The following is a 21,783-nucleotide window of genomic DNA, read 5'->3' as shown; positions in this document are numbered from 1 at the left end:
AACATTTTTTGCTTTTTTTAACCCACCAAAAGTCAATCCACACTCAAAAGTTGGAATCTCTAGATGGATAGTAAAATGTCTACAAATATGCTACATCAAAGCAAAACAAACACTGCCTAAAATGCCAAGCCTTCATTCAGCATGAAAAAAGGCAACCTCAATTGCATTTTTAGGAAATATCTCGCTTAACAGACATTTGAAAAGCAGCAACATGGACAAATCCACACACTTCTACCAAGCACTTTTGAGTACGTGTGCAAGCCAGACTACAGGCTCTGATGGGACAAACAGTTCTACGCACATTATTTCAAGCAAATAAACCATCTGATACCTAAAGCCACCACAAGGGAAGTACTGCTTTACAGTCTTTGCATAGCTTGTGTATCTGCAGCCAACACATGCTACGAATGGAGCATGTCACTTACCCTTTAAGCATTTATTTGTAGCATGTAGTGCCGCAGATTCACATACACCCTCCTGTCTCCCTGGCAGGTATTAGATAGTGACACAAATTGAGTCTGGGCCCAACACCATTTGGTAGGAGGGTGCATAGCATGTGAATCTGCAGCAGTGCAAGCTATGAATATATGCTTACAGGGAAAGTAATATACTACTTTCTGATGCAGTTTGAGGTCTTTTTTAAGGTGGTAGCTAGACACTGTAGAGCAAATTATTCCTGTAACCACAGGTAATATCAGTGCTGAAAAATGACAGGTCTAAGGTTATTATACTCAAGTATTGGATGGAACTTTGTGGTGTGCATTTTCCAGCTCCAGCTTGAGCACTTGTTTCACAGGTTGGAGTGAACCCCTTTCTCATGTGCCTGTCATTTTAATTGATTTACATAGTATGAGAAATGGCTCTTTTACATGGTTACTCCCACCCCCTTTTTCCTGGTTTTGATGTGGTTTCAAATATTGTGCACATGTTCTCTGTCAATCAGGTGGCTGTGCCAATGCTCCTTCCCTAAAACAAACTTATAATTGTGCCCCTTGTAAGTCCCTAGTAACTGGTGCCCAGGGTACCTCGGGCCTGAGAGCTGACAAGGGTCCCTTGGGACCCCCTCAATGGGACCATGACACTGCTTTTTCAGCCTGATTGCCCCTGTGAGGGAGAAAACGACAAAGGCGACATGGCACCCTGTCTGGGTGCCATGCCAGCTAACACTGCCTGGCAGCATAGGTTAGTCACTCCTCTATCAGGCCTCACAGCCCTAAGGCAGGGTGAACTAAACTACAGGTGAGGGTATATCTGCATGAGCAGATATGTGCCTACGATAAAGCTCACCATTTCCCAATATTGTAAGTGCCAGTGAGGCCATAGGAAGTACAGAGACTTGAAAACTCGAGTTCCATAGCACCAGGATGGTTTTACTATATATAGGAGTGTTTAGTACCAAACTACTCTTTCAATAAATCCACACTGGGAGTGTACCATATACAGAGATGCCCCCTAAATCCTTACCAACCCTGCTGTCGGCAGCCAGCCACCACCAGACATGTTTCTGAATCCCTGGGTAGAGAGCCCTTGCTCTCTGGGACACGGAACAATGCACATCCTGGGCAGAGGTGTCAAGCTCCTTCCCCCAGGATGCGCTAGTGCTCGAAGAAGGGAAGCTTCAAAGGCTTGCCGCCTTTGTAATGCGACCCCCAGTTTCTTCTGCAAGCAGCAGATGGCAGTCCCTAGTTTATACCTCCCAGCTTGGGCGGGAGACCTGGCAGGTAAATTAAGATGGGATGTGTGCCCTCCTCTGCCAGCCCCACCCCTAAAGTGGGGGGAAGTGATGTGAAACACACTTTTCAGTGCCCGCCATCTTGGAAGCTCGGGGACCCCTCCAATCAGGGCTAGGCCTATGCCCCCTCCCACAGGAAGGTGGCATAATAGTGTGTGTAGTCAGCCCCGGACATACCTGCTACTCTCCTAAAATGCCTGCTAAATTTTTTATTAAAGTGGCACCCCCAGACGGCACCCTCCGATCTTTGATGACCTAAGAAATTAGAAGGCATCCTGCAGCAGAAGCCAGAAGACAACTGCCTTAGCCCCAGCCCTACTGCTCTGTCTCCAGCTTCAACAAAACCTACAACTTGTCTTGCAGCACAACCTCCAAAACCCTTGGGAGGACTGTTGCCTTTGAAAAAGACTCCAATCTCCTGAGGACAGCGGACCTGTCCAGAAGAAACCAACACCAAAGACTCCGGACGCCAGCCCTCTGCACCTTACGCCCCTGGCCCGAGTCTAAGTGGGTCACCTGTGCAGTGAAGTATCCCCGGCAAGCTTTACCTCGTATCCAGCTTTGGCTGACCTTTCCTGCCCTCCACGGCGGCACCTGCAGTGTGAATCCAGAGGCACCCCCTAACCTGGCCCCAGCAACCGATTTACTTACCAGCAACTTGCGCGTACCTGTGGATCAAGGCACCCCCTGTCTCCATTGGAAAGCATTGGGTCGAACTCCGATTTTGACCTCTGCACCTGGCAGCTCCTGTGCTGCTGGTGGTGCAGGTTTGGTACCTACCTTACCCCTGACTTTTGCTGACTTTTGGCTGCGGAGACTGAAATTGTAAGTTTGATACTCAACTGGTTAACCGCAATATTCTTTTCCCCATTGGATAAGATTGGACAGTGTGAAACGGTTTTGGTCTATTTTTGAAAATGAAAAGTATTTTTAATTAAAAACGTACTTACCTTATTACGAAGACCTGGGACTTAAAATAAAGTTGAAATAAAGCATAATTTTATAAAATTGGTCTTGTTCTCCTTCTTGAGTCTTGTGTCTTTTATTGATCATGTGTGTGCAATAAATGTCTTACACTCCTCTGTGTTAGGCCTGAGGCTGCTCACCCACACTACCACTAACAAAGCACTTTGTGTTTTGCATTTAGCCCTGTACACTTTTAGGGACCCCCTGGACTCTGCACCATATTACCACCTAGTGATATAATATACAGAGCCAACTTCCTACACATAGTCCTTTTTTTTAGAAATAGATTAACTCTCTAAAATCGCATCCGCAGGGCTAGCATTCTGTGCCTTTTAGAACGTTAACCTTCAAACCTTTCCTTTCTTTACTACAGATTCAGAACCAAACAAGCTGAAGAAGGTAGTTCCACGCCCAAATGTCCCTGCAAAACCGAAACCAAAGGAGAAGATAAATGTAAGTGAAGTGAGCTTTTGTGCATGTACAGATTACTAGGTTGGAGTAAATTGAGCAGCTTGCTTTAACCTACCAAATTAGTTACTAAATTAATAATCTTTCAATACTAATAGAGCGTTAAAATGTCTTATTAAACAGAGCTTTTAAACCTTGTGGGGGAGAACACATACAGCACAAATATGCTAGGTTAATTTGAAAGCACTTAAAATATGAATAATACAAAAGGGTAATCTTCACATAACATCCCCTGCCCTCCGGCCTGCATTGCGCAGTACTTTAGTGGTATGGCACAGAAAATGTCACCTTGTGTAATCCGTTCCATTACGACTTGACCAGCTTTAAATCACAGTCACCCCCCTTCTGTGTCTAAAGGAGTCCAGCAGGACTTTCAGAGCTTGGATGGTGGAAGTCTCCATAGCATGTTCTTCCAGTGTTACTCACCCTTTTCTACAGCTCATTTTCTCAAACACCTCTATAATTTGCAGTTAATTTGCGATTTACCCCAATGACTCATTTAGTGACCGAGCCTTTGGCATGTCAGCCTGCTGGAGTCGCATGCAGACGCTGTGCATTCTAATGATGATAGTATTGTTCTGAAATACTATTGTTGTCATTTTATAGAGTTTAATAGCAGCAAGAATGACATGGCCCCTCTCCTTGTATGGATGGTATGTCTTTCACTTGTTCTGTGATTGGAATGTGATTGTGATGAATGGTCTTGCATGAGCACTATGCTACTTTTTTCAAACTTTGCTGAGAACTTGCTTTGAGAAAGAAGGAATCGTTATCTTCATCCAGCATCATAATAGTTCTTTCCTGCTCTTAATGAAATGTAATTTTATCATCCGTCGGTGATATCCTGCATGGAGCTCTTATGGGGGAAAATGGAGTTGAACCCCCATCCCCCCCATGATCATGAAGTTGGTCCCTTCCTGGAGTCTTGTTATTTCTTCGACTGTCTACTCCTTTGGAAGTTGCCTGTCTGTGTTTCGGGGTCTGCCTCTTCCTTGGTGATTCCTATGGGGAGGAGTATTTTTCCTCTTTGAAATATGTGGTATAATCTTCCCTTCTTCAGCAGTGAATCTTTTATATTGATGCCTTTTCTATAGTTGTAATCTAACTTAAACAATGTATTGCTAAACAAAGTACAACATTCATTAAACATTGTCTCTTCAGTAGAAAATCACCTCATTTAAAGACCGGAACCTCAGTCAATGAGCTGAGAGCCCAGTGGACCCCACCCCAAGAGGCCATCATACCTTCATTTTCTCCAGAACATGGTGTGTGAAGTGAATTTGCATGAGCTCTGTCCTACTGTTTTGATCTTTATTTAATTTATCTTTAAGATGTCCTACCCTTAAGACAGCCTTCTCACTGGGGCTTGTCTCGGATTTGGAACATGCCTTTGGCAATTTCAAAGGTCTTAGGGAATGCATTTGCTCGTATTCTGATGGCTAGGACAAAGGGTGCAAGATTTAGAACCTTTTCCATAACAACTTAAAAAGACACAAGATTGTCTCTGTGAATCCCATGCGCATCCAGACTTTCTTGTGTTAATTTTGGACATCTTTTAAGATTCTTTGATACACTTGGGCCAACTCTTTCATGCTTTGCTAATCCAATTCCTGTGCTTCCTAATTCCATGCCTCCACATGTTCTGGCCTCTGCACCTAGAAAGCAGTCACAGATGTTGCCATTCCCTGCCAAGTGCCATCCACGATGTTTCCCTGCGGTCAGCCTTGCAGCTCTGCTCAGAACTGTCCCCTGAGTATTTTGTAATTGTCTGAGTGGCATAAGGTAAGGTCAGAACTTTCTTTCAGCATCGTTCTCTTCCTAGGGCCCAGACTTTTTCCCAGATAGAGGAACTATTAGCCTCTGACTTAATACAGTAACCTTGCTTCATATTGTTTATGGGTGCATCTGAGGCCCCCAATCTGCTTCCTACTTACTCCAAAGATCACCTTTATTTTGATTTGCATCAGGCCAGTGGTCGAGATACCTCTCCTGAAGTAGACATTCCACAGTCTTCAAGGTCTCCGTTGGAGAAATTCTCCTCCTTTACCTAATTGGTGCATACAGCTGCAGAAACTCTGCAGTTGGCTTTGACTTCTAAATAATAACTTTGATGTTTTTAATTTAATGAAGCACTATAGGAACCTGCCTTAGCTATCTGTTAGAAGCCCTTCAGGACCTTGCAGTCAACAGAGAAATTGCTAGATGCCATAGGCCATCTTTTCTTTCTTGTGGATCTTAAAGGCAATGAGTCTGAAAGACTGGACCGTATAGGCTGGATGCTTTTTGCATTGTATGGAAATGCCACATGTCTGCTTGCCTGCTGTGTCAATGCCTTGTGGGAGTTGAGCAAACTAGCAGTTATTAGTTTACGGGAACACCCGACCAATCCATTTTCAGATTTGATCTGCTATGGCGTTGATGCTTCAAAGCAGATCTTGAAGGTGGGCTTGGATTTTGCAGAGACCTGTACTTGTTCCATGTACAGTGCCATCACACTGGGTTGCCCTGCTGGGATACACTCAGCTGGTTGTTGGGCAGATGTACAGGTCAGTCAGACGGCCATCACATTTGAAGGCCGGCAGAGAAGCTTGATTCCTCTGTGGAATGCTTCACGAGTAGCAGGGCTTTGACTCAGACACTGGACCTGTCCGTACCACCAAAGCTGTTCCATCAGCAGTACAATAAGTTATGAGGATGTTCCAGAGTTCAGCAGACCCAGCAGAAGCAACCCTTTCAATTGGTCCAGACACCCCAACAAATGTTCTGCTCATTTTGTGTGAGGGTTAGAGCTAAGTTTTGGCATCAGCACCACCAGTGTATCCAGTCTCCTCCTTCCTTGGTCCCTTCAGCAACCTCAAAACCCCTCTGACTCCCCTCTGCACCTTTGCTGATAGGGAGGGTCTCCCACTTCTCAGCCAACTTGGAAATGATCCACATGAACTGCGGTGTCATCCAGCCGATCTGCAAGGCTAATTCCCTTAATTTAATGCCACTCCTTCAGGAATACCATCCTTTCGCCTTAGTATGCTCTTGGGCACACGCACAATTGTGGGGTCAGAGGGCCTTGCTCTGCTGATCAAAAGGCCCATAGAAAGGATGTGTCTAGAAGAATGGGACACCAGGTTATATTTCATTTACTTCTTGGTCCCCTGGGTGGACTGTGATTCGATATCTATCCAAGACTCTCTGTCTTCTGAACCTCTTCTTTCAACAGGATAAGCTCAAGATCTCTTCTTTCAACAGGATAAGCTCAAGATCTCAATGAGCAAGGTTCTCCTGGCCCTGAATGCAGGGGAATGGTTGGCATCCATTCTAGGATGTATACTTCTCCCTGCTCGTAGTAATTATGTGAAGTTCACCATGGGATCTCAGCAGTGTCAGTTCAGTGTGCCCTTTTGGGGTAACAATCACCTTCTTGAAATTCATGACTGTGCTGTTGGCTTCCCTGAGACAGGAGTCTGTGAGAACCTCTTCGGCACACAGTGACTCTTCTTGTGACTTGGGCTTTACCATCAACATCCCAAAAGCTCCATCTCATTCCAACACAGAAGTTAACCCTCTGTAAGCGTGGTGCTAAACAGAACCTGCAAGAAGGCCTTTTCTTCTCAGAGGATCATGCGTATTTGGGTAGTGGTTCTGAGATTTGATTTAAACACATCTCCCTGTCCTACAGGACGTATGCCTGGTTGGCCTTATGGCTTAGTGTATCCTACTAGTTCTGCAATCCATACATAAGAGATCATGGTAGTAGTGGCCAAATAAGGATTTATCTCACCTCGTATCAGTATTATAACTGTACCTAGTATTATAGTGGGAAACACATCACACGTATAGTCAATGTATATATGGAATGGAGGTGCTACTGCAGTTCTGGCACCCTACTACCCAAGGCTGCACCTGAACATTAACAAAAGTTAATGTATGAGATATATATACTGAAGGTAACTAAAAAAAAAACTCCAAAAAGAAGTCACAGCGTCCAAACAGTAATGGACTCTAGTTAACAAGATATAGTACGTTATCTCATTTTTACATCATGATTGTTGAAACATCAGTACAGTCAAAAATAAATAACCGTCCTGGTCCACAGATGAAAATATCTGTTCGAGGCATGTTAGCTGTAGATCATATACTTGTGCATATATCGCCATCTGGTGCTGGGCTCGGATGTTTGCACTTTGTTTTTGTCTTGGAAGAAGTCTTTGTGGTCACGAGATAGGTGACTCATCCTTAGGGTGACCGTGAGCATGGGCATCTGCTACATCTTCCGATTGTTTTTTTCCGCCATCGGGTTTTGATGTGATTTGCTGCGCTCCGGGTCGGTGTTGTTTTCTAACACTCTTCGACGCGCAATCACTCTCCACTCTACGGTATTGTCTCGATTGCTTTCCCCTTTCGAAGCGTATACGAAAAAATAAAATCCTCAATCAGTGACGCAGGCCATTGGGCCTATCCGCGCCGACCACACCAGCAGTTAATGGGAAGGGCTCCTTTCGAAAAATGCCCCGGGTGTGGTGCTAAGTTCCCACACACGAACTTACGCAAGGTTTGTAATATCTGCCTCTCCCTGGAGGACGAAAACAAGAACTGCGAGGCCTGTGCAACTTTCAGATCGAAGAAAACCATCTGTGATCGTCGGGCTTGACGTCACAAAGTGTCTCGCGGAAGCAGCTTGATTCCTGATGTCTTCGGAGCAGATCCCAATCTCCAGCTGGAGCAACAAGCTGATGAAGGAGACATCTCCGTCTCTGAAGCCGACGACTCTGACGTCGAAGATGATACACTCAGCAGTCCGTGAGTATCGAAATCCCTCTCCCAACCAAAACCAAACCGAAGGCTCTGAAAACACCTTCCCCCAGGGGCTCAGGTCGACACCGGCAACACATTTCAGACGCCCCGCTCTCGGGCCCGGCTATGAAACCAAAAGTAAAGCCTTCCGGGTCTGGCTCGAGCCAACACCATTCCGGTGCACCGTCAGCACCGAAGCCGAAAACCAAAGAGGTACCAAGCCCTTCTTTTCGACACCGAAAACCGACTTGGCGCCGAAGCCCTTGGTATCGAAACAAAATAAGGAGAAGCATTCGGAACTAAAAAAATATAGGGAGACGAAAAAATCTTCTGAGACGAAAAAGGTCTCGGAGCCACAAACTCCTATACCAAAAGCTAAGGAGTCCAGGTTCCCACAGAAAGCTTTCGGGACACCGTCTAAAGAACATTCTGACCCTAAGTCTTCGGCACTGAAAAAGGACACTGGACCCATACAACAGCCTGTGCTAGATTTTTCGAATCCAAAACAAAAAACTCTCTACATTGACCCAGAAACGGGCAAAGTTGTCGCCAAACCTCCTAAAAAGAGAAAACTGGACCCTTCAGAAGACTCTGAAATACCCATGACACGGAAAGAGATAGGCACTAAGACTTCTCCACCTCTCTCTCCTTCTTCAGCTTTTTCCAAATCTGCTAATTTCTCCAGCACACTCCTCACAACATACATTTTCGCACATACCATCCCACAAAATATAGATCCTTGGGATGATTACAACACAGTTCCCGACCCACACAATGACCCGGACCTCTATCCCTCTAGGCAATCCACACCAGATGACAATATTGGGTTTACGCAAATAATTAATAGGGCTGCTCAATTCCACGGGTTACAATTACACTCTGATCCCTTAGAGGAGGACTTTTTATTGGAAACATTTACACTCATACAAAAGTCTACGCACAACCGGCCAATGTTAAAAGGCATGCTAAAACATGCACCAGAAGTTTTTAAGGACCCCGTCGGAACCAGGGTTCTTAACACCAGAATGGACAAAAAACATATGGCCGCTCCCAATGACCCAGTGTACATTAAAGGTCAGGTCCCTTTAGATTCTCTTGTGGTGTCTAATGCACGCAAAAGGGCAAATTCATAAGGCACAGGCGACGCCCCTCCTCCTGATAAGTAATCCAAACTCAGACGCATCTGGAAAATGTATTACGTCACATGCTGCAAATCATTGGCGCATTGCCAGTGCCCAAACTTTATTGGCCAGATATGACAGAGCTCACTATGATCAGCTTGAAAATCTTATGCAATATCTCCCTGACCAATATAAAGATAAAGCTAATGACCTTATACAAGAGGGAAAATTAAGAACAAATGCATCAATCAAATATGCGCTTGATACGACATCTCGTGCTTTTAATACCAGCATTTTGCTACCCTTGGCCCCCGAATCTCCAGATTGAAGAGGTGCTATCTGCTATTCTTAATCAGCCTTTTGACCATGAGCATCTTTTTGAGCCCACAGTTGCCACATCTTTAGAGAAGATGAAAAAGGATACGAACACTGCCAAGTCCACGGGGGCCTTGCAATTAGCTTCCCCTAGAGGTTCATTTCATCGCTCTTTTTACAGGGCTGGCTCCAAAACTATTGGCTCAGAACACCCCTCTTCTTCCTATAAAAGCCCCAATCAAAATAATTCCTCCAGATGATACTTTCGTGGAAGGTACAGAGGCAACAATGGTAAAGAAAGAGGTTGCAGTAATACCCGCAACTCCCCTACCACCAAGCAGTGACTTTCCTTCACTTCCCCACTATCATCCCACTCCTGTCGGTGGACGTCTCTCACAGTTCCTACCTGTCTGGAATTACATCACAACAGACAAGGGGGTAAGACGAATTATCCAGTATGGTTATTGCCTAGAACTCACATCCTCTCCCCCAAATATCCCTCCCAGATAACGTCCAATGTCCTCGGAACATCTGACTCCTCTCAAACAAGAGGTTCTCTCTCTATTACAAAACGTGCAATAGAACCAGTCCCCTTACCTCATCAAGGCACAGGGGTTTACTCCCTCTATTTTCTAATTAAAAAAATTACAGCTCTAAGGCCAATACTGGAACTCATGGTCAAAGGGAAATCCCTGGGAATACACTATAGCACTCTAGCAACTATTTACTAAGTTGCTATATAGATTCTAAACAATCATACGGCCATTAATTCTAGAATACTGTCACGGGCAGAATTCTCCCACGGCGGGGAACAATGGGAACTAAAAAGTGAACGTTCACAGTCTGTTTTATTTTTTATATAAAGTAAAAATCACTGGTTACACAAAATTACACAGGAATTGATTAAAAATCCAAAGAAAGAACTCTTTGAACAAGTACAATAAAATTTAAACAAATGAATAACAGTTCATTGCATAAGGAAAACAATATCACAATCAATAAAAATTATGCAACACAGGAGAAGAAAAATCATCACAAATACAATACGAAGACAAATAAATCCTATTCACAGACCCCCTAACACTGTGGCCTAAGGATACTCCTGCCACTTTTCTAAATCCACTGGCCCTTTCTTAGATACTGGTGGGATAGTATACAGTATTAAAAAAATACATTAACATCTGTTACTCCCTTGGCCTTGTTTGGATTTCGTAACAAATGCGTCGACGCGTTTCGGTGTTATGCTACTCGATGTTGTAACACCTTCATCAGAACCTGCCGTCTCTTTGGGGTCACCGGCTTGTGGATGTATATTTAAAAATCTCCCATTCCTCTTGTGGACCAATCCCTAGGGAGAACACAGCCGTCCGTGCACCTTCTCTGGACTATAGCTGTGGACTATTTTGATGTACCTAAGGGGTGGTGCCACTTCCCACAGTACATGAGTCTTTCTTCTGTGTGGTGATCAGGTTGATTTAGATCCCCTTCATAAATCGGATTCCTTTTTAAAATATGGACGATATCTTTATAAGAGTTAAAAAGTTCCTATGAACGGGCATATGAGGATTATTCTCTCTCGCTTAGGAACTGGATATGTCCTGTTCACGAGCAGTGTAGTGCCTCTGCCGCGTTCTTCTCCCTCCTGGACCTCAGACCGTTAAACCTATACATTCAGTCAGACTGCTTCCACATGGTCACTCTCCAACAGGTGCTCCCACTGCTTCAACAAGGCGACTTTCTCTCCACTCTAGATTTTAAGGACGCCTGCTTTCATATTCCCATTCACCCCGCTCACAGGAAATATTTCAGGTTTGTGCTAGACGGTCAACACTACCAATTCAAAGTCCTCCCGTTCGGGGTGACTACAGCACCCAGAGTCTTCACCAAGTGCCTCGCAGTAGTGGCAGCTCACTTACAAAGACAACACTTTTACGTGTTCCCTTATCTGGACGTTTGGCTCATAAAAGCCAAGTCACACAGCAGCTGTGTGCAACACACACACAAGACAATCCAGCTGCTTCACGACCTAGGATTCACGATGAACCTCACAAAATCCCACCTCCAACCATTCAGCACACAACAATATCTAGGAGCTAAGGTAGACACTTCAAAAGCTCTAGCATACCTCAACCCACTCAGGATAAGCAGTATGCAAGCACTAATATCACATTTTCAGCCTTAACCCTCATTACCAGTTGGAGTGTTCATGCAGCTAATCGGGATGAATGGCTCTTGCATTCTCATCGTCCCTTATGCAAGACTCCAAATGGGTCCCTTACAGGAGTGTTTGGCACGTCAGTGGAACTGACGTCAGCTAACAGATCTGGTGTTGGTGGACAGCCACACACATCGCTCTCTGCAGTGGTGGAACACACATAAAACCTTTCTAAAGGGCGGCCGTTCCTCTACCTGGTTCCACAGATAGTGCTCACAGATGCATCGCTCACCGGCTGGGGAGCTCATCTTCAAAATCATACCATTCTGGGCATGTGGACCCCTCAGCAAAAACAATTCCACATAAATTACCTAGAATTGCTGGCAATTTTTCTAGAGTTAAAATCCTTTCAACTCCATCTGGTAGGCAAAGCTGTCCAGGTACGTACAGACATCATGACAGCAATGTACTACATACAAAAACAGGGGGCACACACTCTCTGCAGCTTTCACACCTAACTCAAAGCATATGGAGATGGGCCATTCCGCAAAAGATATATCTCCTTGCGGAACACCTCCCAGGAGTATACAATTAAATTGCAGATGTGCTCAGTCGTCAAAGACAGCAGATCCATGAATGGGAACTTCATCCTCAAGTCCATTCTTTCACATGTTGGGCCACCCAGAAATAGATCTGCTCACCACAAAACGCAAAATGTCCAACCTTCCTAGTCGCTATCACATCTCTTAAGAGAGTTAGTGAACTCCAGGCATTAAGCATACAAGGACAATTTTTGCAAATACATCATAAGAAGGTGGTTCTTAGTACTAACCCAAAACGTTTACCTAAAGTTGTATCTGCCTTCCACCGTAACCATTTTTTTTACCTTTACCAGTCTCCGTGGCAGAACGGGCTCTTCACACGCTGGACGTTAAAAGAGCAATACTCTACTATATTGAAAGAACAAAATCCTTTAGAAAGACTGAACAGCTCTTTGTAGCTTTCTCCCCACATCATAAGGGCAATCCCATTTCAGAAGCGGGAATTGCTAGGTGGATTGTTAAATGCATCCAAATAAACACACATGAACCATTCCCCCTTGAGCTCATTCCGCACACAACCTAGGGGCTTCTATGGCATTCTTAGGGAACATCCCTTTAGGTGACATCTGCAAAGCAGCAACTTGGTCTACACCGCACACTTTTACAAAACATTGTGTAGATGTGCAAGCAAAACAACAAGCTAGTGTGGGCCAGGCTGTATTAAGAACACTTTTTCAAACCACTGCAACAGATACAGGTAGCCTCCGCTAAGGTGATAACTGCTGTATAGTCTATGCAAAAGTATATGATCGACAGCTCATATGCCTCGAACGCAAAATGCTACTTACAAGTATGCATCTGTTCTTGGCATGTAGAGCTTACTTAGATACATCACACATGGACATCTCTTTTCTATTTCTTACTAACTCCATCATCACCCTTATGGCGAAAAACAATCTGTAGATGGAGTCGCTGCCCATGCGCACTATCACCCTGAGGAGGAGTCACCTATCTCGTGACCACAAAGACTTCTTCCAAGACAAAAACAAAGTGCAAACATCCGAGCCCTACACCAGATGGCGATCTATGCACAAGTATATGAATCTTCAGCTCTACGTGCCAAGAACAGATGTATACTGGTAAGTAGCATTTTCCTTCACAATATAATATGGCGTTAATAATTTCAGAAATGATTCAGCTTCTAAAAAGAACACAGTCGTATTGTCATTTGTTGAGGATTTATTTGGAAAGAACACATCCTCCAGAAAGAATACAGCCAGCATGTGTTTTGTTTTCAAGGCAGGTAGGTAGAAGCGCAATCTGTGCATTCCTTGTTCTTCCAACAAACTGTCAAACCTAAAGTACCAACATTTATCCTCCGTTATGGACCCAGGACACTTCACATTCTACAGTATATACAGGATCAGTGTTCGTAAAACCTCGATCAGTATCTGTGTGTGGAGTCCCTCCGGGAAAACAAACCAGTCATAAAGCAGCAGTATCTGAAAAAAGCATTTGGGATCCTTTCGAATGGACTGGATGCCCAGTTAGGCTTCCAAGAAGGAGTCCATGGTAAGCCCCAATAATGCAGTGTCCAAAATTGCCAAAACGCAAAACCGACGACCCTGTTCGCAGTTGATAGAACCCTTTTTTACAGATACTACTGCTTTGGGACTTGTTTGTTTTCCCAGAGGGACTCCACACATAGATACTGATCTCAAGGTTTTACGAACACTGATCTTGTATATACTGTAGTATGTGAAGCGCCCCAGGCCCATAACGGAGGACAAATTTTGGTACTTTATGAGGTTTGCTGATTGAACTAGTTCAGCGGTTCATTGGAAGAATAAGGAATACTGTGAATGCGCTTCTACCTATCTGCCTTGAAAAAGTCAAGATTTGACGAAATTAGTGTTGACTGTGGTTTTTCTGAAGAAATCAACATCAATTGACAATATGAATATTCTTTTTGGAAGCTGAATCATTTCTGAACTTATTAACGCCATATTATATTGTGAAATATAGTTTCATTTGTGGATCAGGACGTTTTTTTATTTTGGCTGTACTGATGTTTCTACAATCATGATGTAAAAATGAGATAACGTACTAAACCTTGTTAACAAGAGTCCATTACTGTTTGGACGCGGTGAATTCTTTTTGAAGTGATTTTTTAGTTATGCAATCCAGATGGTTGCTGATGGCCTCCCAGTGACACCAACACAATGGGAGTTTTTTCACAAACATGGAGCTAGTCCAGCCAGTTCATCTGGAGCTGCACTGATGCATGGACCCCTGATCTCAAGATGAATTGTTGAGGGACATTCCTAGTGGCAGCCCAAGTGGCATTTTCTGTCCGCGTTAGAGAGTGGCTGCTCCTTCTCCTCTCACTGAGGGTAACTAGTAGGGACTAAACTGCAAAGTGAGGCAGATTATTTTCTCCAGGTTGGTGTTTCTGTCTGTGATTCTTTACCAAAGCTTAGAACAGTCTTCAGTTTATTACCGTATATTTTACTCCACTTGCTTGCCAGAAGATCTCTTCAGGGTCAGATGGTTTCAGGGCCTGCTGTATTTCTTTCCACTGATTCCACTTCTGTTTAAAGTCTTGGGAAAGGTTTGGGAGGATTGGGCAAGAGGGATTTGTTGAAACTCAGCATTTAACTGCCTGCTTCTCACTCATGGAAGGTGAACCTTCTTATGCAGTAGGATGGTCATGTTTGCCAGCCTAAACAGAAACGTTTGGCTTCATATGTAGAGATTATGCACTGCTAGCTAGAGGCCTTTTGTCTCCCTGACTAATTTGCAGACGCCATCTTTGCTGCACAAGAAACGAATTACAAAATCCGTATATGTGGGTCGATAGAACAGATTTGTACAGTGGTGTGAGTCAGAAGGTTTTGATCCCTTTAAATTATGCCGTTCTAATGCTGTGGTTTGCACTCTCTCTTTTACAGTAGGATGGGGGACAATTGTGTTGCGCAACTTAAGTATTTTCTTTCTCACCCATCGTGCAAGTCGCCTTTTTTGGCGCATTTTCTGAAAGATTTACTTTGCCTATTTCATTCTTCTCCATTCATTGTTCTTCAGTGGGAAGTGAATTTTATATTGACTTTCTTATTGTCCTGCCTGTGCGAGCTGAAGCAAGTTGTCTTGCTCATCTTTTAAACTCTGAGACTGTTTTCTTAGTTGTGATCACTTCATCTTGTATGGTTGGAGAATTTTCAACTTTTTTCCTTTTTCAGTTTTCAACCCAGCCATCTTCTTGGCCAGGGACTTTTGACTTTTCATGTGGCCCCAGTCTATCTCCCGTCCCTCCTCGCCATTGCACCATGGAGGAGTGTTTGAATGGATTGGAGCTCAGGTGAGGATTAGCCTACTACATTGACTGCACTGAGTGGATTACAACATCTTTGTGGGATTTGCTGAACCAGGAAACTCTTAAGCATTGACCATACTTATCACCTTTCAAGAACTGTATGCGGTGGATGTCTGCTAGGTTTCCTCTAGTTTGTTTGAGGAAAGTGCCAAAGTGCCACCCTACACATAATAGCAGTCATGAAAAATGTCTTTTGTCTCGTTAAGAGGTTCCCAAATATAGATTAAAAAAACACAAGTGAACAAAACCTTGGCAGCCTGGTAGTACTTGATTGAAGCTGGGATACTGTAGCAGCAGATAAACCAGCCGGTAAACTCTCTCGGACATCGGGGAACAGAAAAGTGCCAGACCAAGTCACCCATAAGCGTGTCAAAATGGGAATTCTGCTGCAAGGAGCAAAACGAACAAAAACTAGAAGATGGCAATGAACTTGACCGAAAACATGAAACAGCTCCTCTTCTGCTTGTAATGGCCTCTTTTGTATAATTCAGTCAGGTATGGACATCTCGCGAAAACTCTCTTCATAGATTGGGAACCTTCAGTGAGGGTCTCTGCACAAACCAGTGTCTTGGTAAGGGTACTTTATCTGCTCAACCACACCCCTTTTCTCAGATTTGACGTCTGCTTGACATGCGAAGAAGCAGCCTATTTGTGAATCCTTTGACTGCATCTGTACTACATGGTTCTTCCTTCAGGATTCTTGCCCAAGTCTTCCAGCCGAACTTCGAACATCCTTCCCGTGGACCACAATTCCCGAACCGTCAGCACCTATGTCTAGATAGGCACAAAGGATGGTGTCCAGCAATGTGTGATATAGAAGCAATAAGCTTTCACCACAGATGTAACAGTATGCGCCCTCTCTCCTTGCAGATTTAGTTTTCAGGATGCTGCTGAACAAGCAAGGGAGCATGAACAGAAAATTATTCTTCCCAAGATTGCATAAATAGAAAGATAATCTTTCCAGTGAATTAGGACCTGAGTCAGATTTCTTGAACCTCGTAGTCTGGTTCAGGATGAGGAACATATAGCTGAGTGAAATACAGAATTAATGTTTCAAGGTTGAGGCAACGTCAAATCTCTGGATTAATCTAATAAGCAATAACAGAATAGCCAAAGAATTATGATCAAAATTTGACTGCCAATGTGTGAACAGAAAGAAAAGGTAAAGACAGCTAAACTTTTTATTTTGAGGAACAAAAGCTGACGCATCTGATTGTGACTTATCTGTATGCTTCATCTAATCTTCAAACAGTTTGGATGTTTGCCAGAAAATCAAAGGCTAGAACAGGTTTCTATTTGAACAGTACTGTTTTTACCATCACTCTAGGGAGTTCTATGAGGTTCTAGAGTAATGCAATGAACTCTTTAGTAAACGGTTGACGGTTTAGAAGTCAGGGCCACATGAGCAGGAAATGGAAAGTAGTTTCTAAAAAGGAGTAATTGATGGTGAACTTTGCACTTCACAGGGACTGGTAAGTGAGAAGGTTCTCACTGTTGAAGTTCTTAAAGAGTAGGCCAAATAGTCAAGTTTAATTAACCTATTCTTGTGTTGATTAGTTCCTCAGACAAATGGAGAGCATGTTGGTACCTATTGTGCGATCCCCTCAGCTTACTTCTGCATCAGGAAGATGGGGCCTTTTTGGTCGAAGAAGAAAGCAGACGACCGTGTTTCAAAGACTTCGCGTGGATTCACCAGCCTTGACGGGATTTTGATTTGTTATGGCAGATGGACTTGTGGAAGACCACAACACTCATCTACAGTAACAGAAGAGTTTGGCATTGTAGCCTAAACACAGCACAAAAAAAATAAATCGGCTACTTTTAAGTTAAGGATTTTGGAAGTGATGAGATGAGAATTTTCAGCAGTTTTATTGTCGTAGTGGTAGGGGTGACAAATGTAAATTAAAGCCATAGAAAATTCAATGGACAGTTGTAGCACATGATTATTTGGTTATATTCATTGGGAGAATAGGTTTTCTTTTAAAGTTGGAGAAATACCAGAGGATTTTTAATTACTGAATGCCCAAAAGGAAAAAGGTTTTCTCTAGAGATTTGAGGTAGACCGCAGTGAAAAAGATGTAAAAATGTAAGATGTATTCCAGTGTTAAAGTGTATGTAGCTCATCTGTCCCCCTAATTTTTAAACAAGAAAAGGTCACATCGTAGATGAACTGAAGGGAAGAAAGGAAGATTTTCCCAAGAAGGTTCGATCAAAAGACTGGAGAGAGGCACCTTGGGTATTTATCTTCAGTTTACCTGCATTTGCCGACCACTCTAAAAAATAGAAGCGCGTTAGAGGGTGACGGGGGCATTGGGAGTAATCGCCAGTTGCTTCTGCGAGTCATAAGGTATTGTGACAACTTTCAGAAACAAGTCGTCTCAATTTCTGTAACTGACACACCTAATCTGTAGACTCTGGAACCAAAGGATCAATCAAAGGAGAATGAAAAACCTGTGGATAAAAACCTAGCATGCCGAAAAAGGGTGAAAACCTTTGTGGCACTGTGATGATTATAAGATAATTCCGTTGTGGGTAAATAAGAAGCCCAATTATCTTACATTGCCTTGCAATAGCATTGCAGATTGTTCCAAGCTTTGATTAGTTGGTCCTGTTTGCACATTTGACTGGGGATGATAGTGAGAAGAAAGAGCTTGTTCAAATCCTAATGGCTTACACAGAACTTTACAAAACGTAAAAGATAATGAGTTCCTTTGTCAAAAATAGATTGAGGCAACCCATGAAGGCTAAAAATATCCATCAACAGACATTGAGCTATTTCGTTTGCTGTAGCTAATTGACCAAAAGTGAAAAATGAGTCCTATTTGAAAAGAGAGCTACAGTAACCATTATCCCTAAAAATCCTTCAGAAGTCAGAAGACCTGTTATTAAGGCTGTAGAAATTATATGGGAACTTTCTCGAGCCACATGTATCGGTTATAAATATCCATAAGTTATAGAATGTACTGATTAATGTTGGGCACAAATTCGCTTGTACTATATGGTCACATCTTTTGATGAGCACCAGAGAACAGTTGCAATTTGAACAGATCATTGGAATTTCCAGTGTTTGTGAAATCTTCAGTGTAGAACTAGTCGACAAGCTAGATGGGCGTTTTTCTTTGCACAGTTTGATTTCAGTCACTTATATTCCAGATTTCAAGAATTGTTAGGCTGATGCTTTATCTCGTCGTTATCCTGAGACTTCACTTACTTATGACTAGCCTGTAATTCCTACTCATCTTGTGGTTGGAATTTTTCCATCTTTTTTAGACCAGATTAAGATGTCACCAGAATACATGGACCCAAAGGAATTAGAAGATCTCCACTTTAAGACTCCTGTAATTCGACGTAATGAATTGTACTTCAGTCAACAAGCCATTCTTGTCCCGACAAAAGAACTACATTTGGATGCAATGAGAACTTGTCATGATTCTGCTCTTCTGGTCTTTGCTGGATCTAGTGTTACAATTTTACTTTGATGGCCAACTGTTCATTCTGATGCTCCAAAATGTTTTTTTGATTGTCCTTTTTGATAGTTAAAAGCTCTCTTTCAGTGATTTGATAAGTTATCTTCACAAATTGACGAAACATAGGATAAGCAAATGACACTGTGTTCTAGTCCCTCGTTTTCTTGTGTTTGGAACAGCAAAGTCCCAACTGCCTTTCCGTAACATATGTTTCCACAATAAACTCCTTCAAAGTATCAAGATGGCATAGAATTGGTGCTTGAGTACACATCCTCTTGAGAGTTTTAAAGGCTTCTTCAGATTAATCATCCCAGCTGAAACCTTTTGTTGTATTTCCGTTTTTCAAAACAAGTATGATGTCACTAGTTATCCCCACACAAATCTTACTACATTGATGATAAAAATTTACAATTCAAGAAAGCAGCATGTATTTGACATTAATTGATGAAGGCCATTCGAAAATAGCTGATACTTTCTTTGGATACAAGGAAAGGCTGTACATAGGCTTTCAACCTAAATCTAAGATACTCTTTCTCATCCTTTTCAAACTCCTACTTCTCAGGTTCACAAAACATTGTTGGTGAAGTCTGTGTAGCAACAGGCTCATATGTTCCTGGTTAGCAACACAAATGTATTCAAGAGTCCAGAAAAACATTCAATGCATAAAATGCTGAAAATGGCTGGGTGTTAGAGCATGCTAACCTTGTAGCCCGTATCCAACTTTAGCGGTGTACGCTTCCATGTACACTGTGTATTGTATCAACAGACTTGCAATATGTTAGTTATCAGTAGACCCATGAGCAAGAGAAATGGGATAGAAGAGAGAGAAAATGGGCACAAGAGTTTGCCACTGATCAGTTAATTTTCCATTTCACATGTGTGCATTATTGTGCCATCCAGTGGTTGGATTTGCAGATCTGCCCCCCAACGCTCCCACCCCCCCTCTTTTTTTTCTTATTAATGGATGTCATCAACTAACTATGTGCGGCCATGTCCCTCCTTTAGTGATGTCAGATGTACCCCCTCAGAAGCCTCAGTGCGTGTTAGCCATCTTCAGATTTATTTATCCATCGTTGGGTCTGTAAGTAGAGGAGTGAGCTCCAGGGCTGACAGAAGAAAAAAATTGTTGTTTTCCATGAGAGAGTTTTTTTTCCTCCAAAAAACCTCTGGGTTTTCTCCTCATACAGTCACTAGGTCATTGATCACATGGGGCAGAGAATGCATTTGGGGCACGAGACACACAACATTCCGGTTCTGCGCTAAAATTCCATCACAAGTTCGAGAATAACATAAAGTCTGCAATTTGTACCTACCCAAGGACAACTCTTTGGAAGGCTTGAACACCTATTCAGAGATGTACCTGAAGATACACAAGGCTCAAGAGAAACAAAGGTGGGCACACTACTCCATAGCACAGGCTCCAAAGCATACTGCCAGGACAGAGCCAGAACCATACTGAGATGATTGACTTGTGTGAAGACCCTGGGATGGCGAAAAGGCAAGACTTGGATGCAGATATAATCAACATCAAAAGGGAAAAGGACACTTAGGGCCTCTAAAATAAGGTAATACAAGATTGGCCAGGAACTGAGCCGGAAAGGTTGGATCCCAAGCATAGCAAGTCAGCTTCATTGTCAAAGACCACAGCAGTGGAGGGTAAGCAGAAGTCCAAAGATCTCCTTGGATAAAAAATAAATAAAGAAAACAGCAGGAGGTAAGCCCCCTGGTGGCTCGCGAGACAGAATCTTCGGCTTCTAAAAGGAAAGCTTCTGCAGTTGGCACAGCACAGAGTCCGAGAGGTTGAAAAGAAAAAGAAGTGCATCCAGGCCGAAATGTAGGCTCTCTGACGAAAGAGGAGCTCCACGGCCCCTTGTAAGGATATAGAATCCCATGACCACCCTTGGGAGAAAAAACTGTGGAAGGTGAGAAGCAAGAACTCGAGCTGCCTGTAACACCAGAGCCAATAGAGGGGGAAGAGGGAATCCTCTTGTTCAATGACAGCTTTTTCTAATATGGCATATTTAAGGTCAAAGTATTGGAGGAAAATGGCAAGATCTTAATGCTGACTCTCCTGAGTAGGTCATGAACATATATTCTTCAAAGCATTCCCTGTCCAATGACATTCGCAACAAAATTGTCAGTTTATTTTTTTATTTAGTAGATGCTGCCAATGCTACCAAGTGTGTTTAACCAGGGGAGAAAAGCCTTCAGAGAGCTGATCACAGCAAAGGCCACCCAGGACCCTGCATACATCAGGGGTCATGTAGGCACAGACTCGATCATAGCTCCAACTTCTTAAAAAAGGGGAAATTCCCAGACCGCAGTGGGGCCACCAACTGAAAAGGAGAGCAAGTGGGAGGAGATGGTGGGCAGGAAAATGTAACCCTCTTCGCAGTCCAGTGGAGAATCGCTAATCCCAATGCCCTCATGAATCTTTATGGCCACCAGCAGAGGGAGGAGATTGAAAGTCTTCAGCAGCACCTCCCAGAGCAATACCAAAAATGAGCCATAGCCACTGTCCAGGAAAGGAAGTTTATCGGCAACAGCAGCCTAAACCAGCCTTGGATGCGACAGACACTGGCAGCTGTGCAAAGGGAACCGTACTCAGGAGGCATGTCTGCCTAGTTGTACAGGCTTTAAACAAGATATGCAGACAGCAGTGGTGAACATGCCTTTTACACATCAGTCTGTTTGCTCAGCAGTGAACTACTCCCATCAAAGGGTAAAAAGGGACAACTGAACAGCAAAGTTCATGGGGCACTACAGTTCAGAGGCTAATTTAGAATGGGGTCATCCAAAGAAAGAGAATGCCCTCTAGAGGAAGATGGGGTGTTCACAGCCAGTGAGGCCTCACTT

General features: G+C 43.3%; 1 protein-coding gene across 2 annotated transcripts in view; it reads left to right on the top strand.

Moving 5' to 3' along the window:
* Positions 1-21,783, top strand: part of KMT2A (lysine methyltransferase 2A) — a 1,541,152-nt gene that overhangs the window by 443,214 nt on the left and 1,076,155 nt on the right. For both annotated transcript variants that reach the window (XM_078682247.1, XM_078682245.1), the window contains exon 8: positions 3,072-3,151. In XM_078682247.1, the coding sequence (XP_078538373.1) occupies positions 3,072-3,151 (80 nt within the window). The remainder of the gene's footprint in view (positions 1-3,071; positions 3,152-21,783) is intronic.

The sequence above is a fragment of the Lissotriton helveticus genome, chromosome 3_1, assembly GCF_964261635.1.
Source record: "Lissotriton helveticus chromosome 3_1, aLisHel1.1, whole genome shotgun sequence".
Lineage (NCBI taxonomy): Eukaryota > Metazoa > Chordata > Amphibia > Caudata > Salamandridae > Lissotriton > Lissotriton helveticus.
The sequence above is the reverse complement of the archived record's forward strand: the minus strand, read 5'-3'. Positions and strand labels throughout refer to the sequence as shown.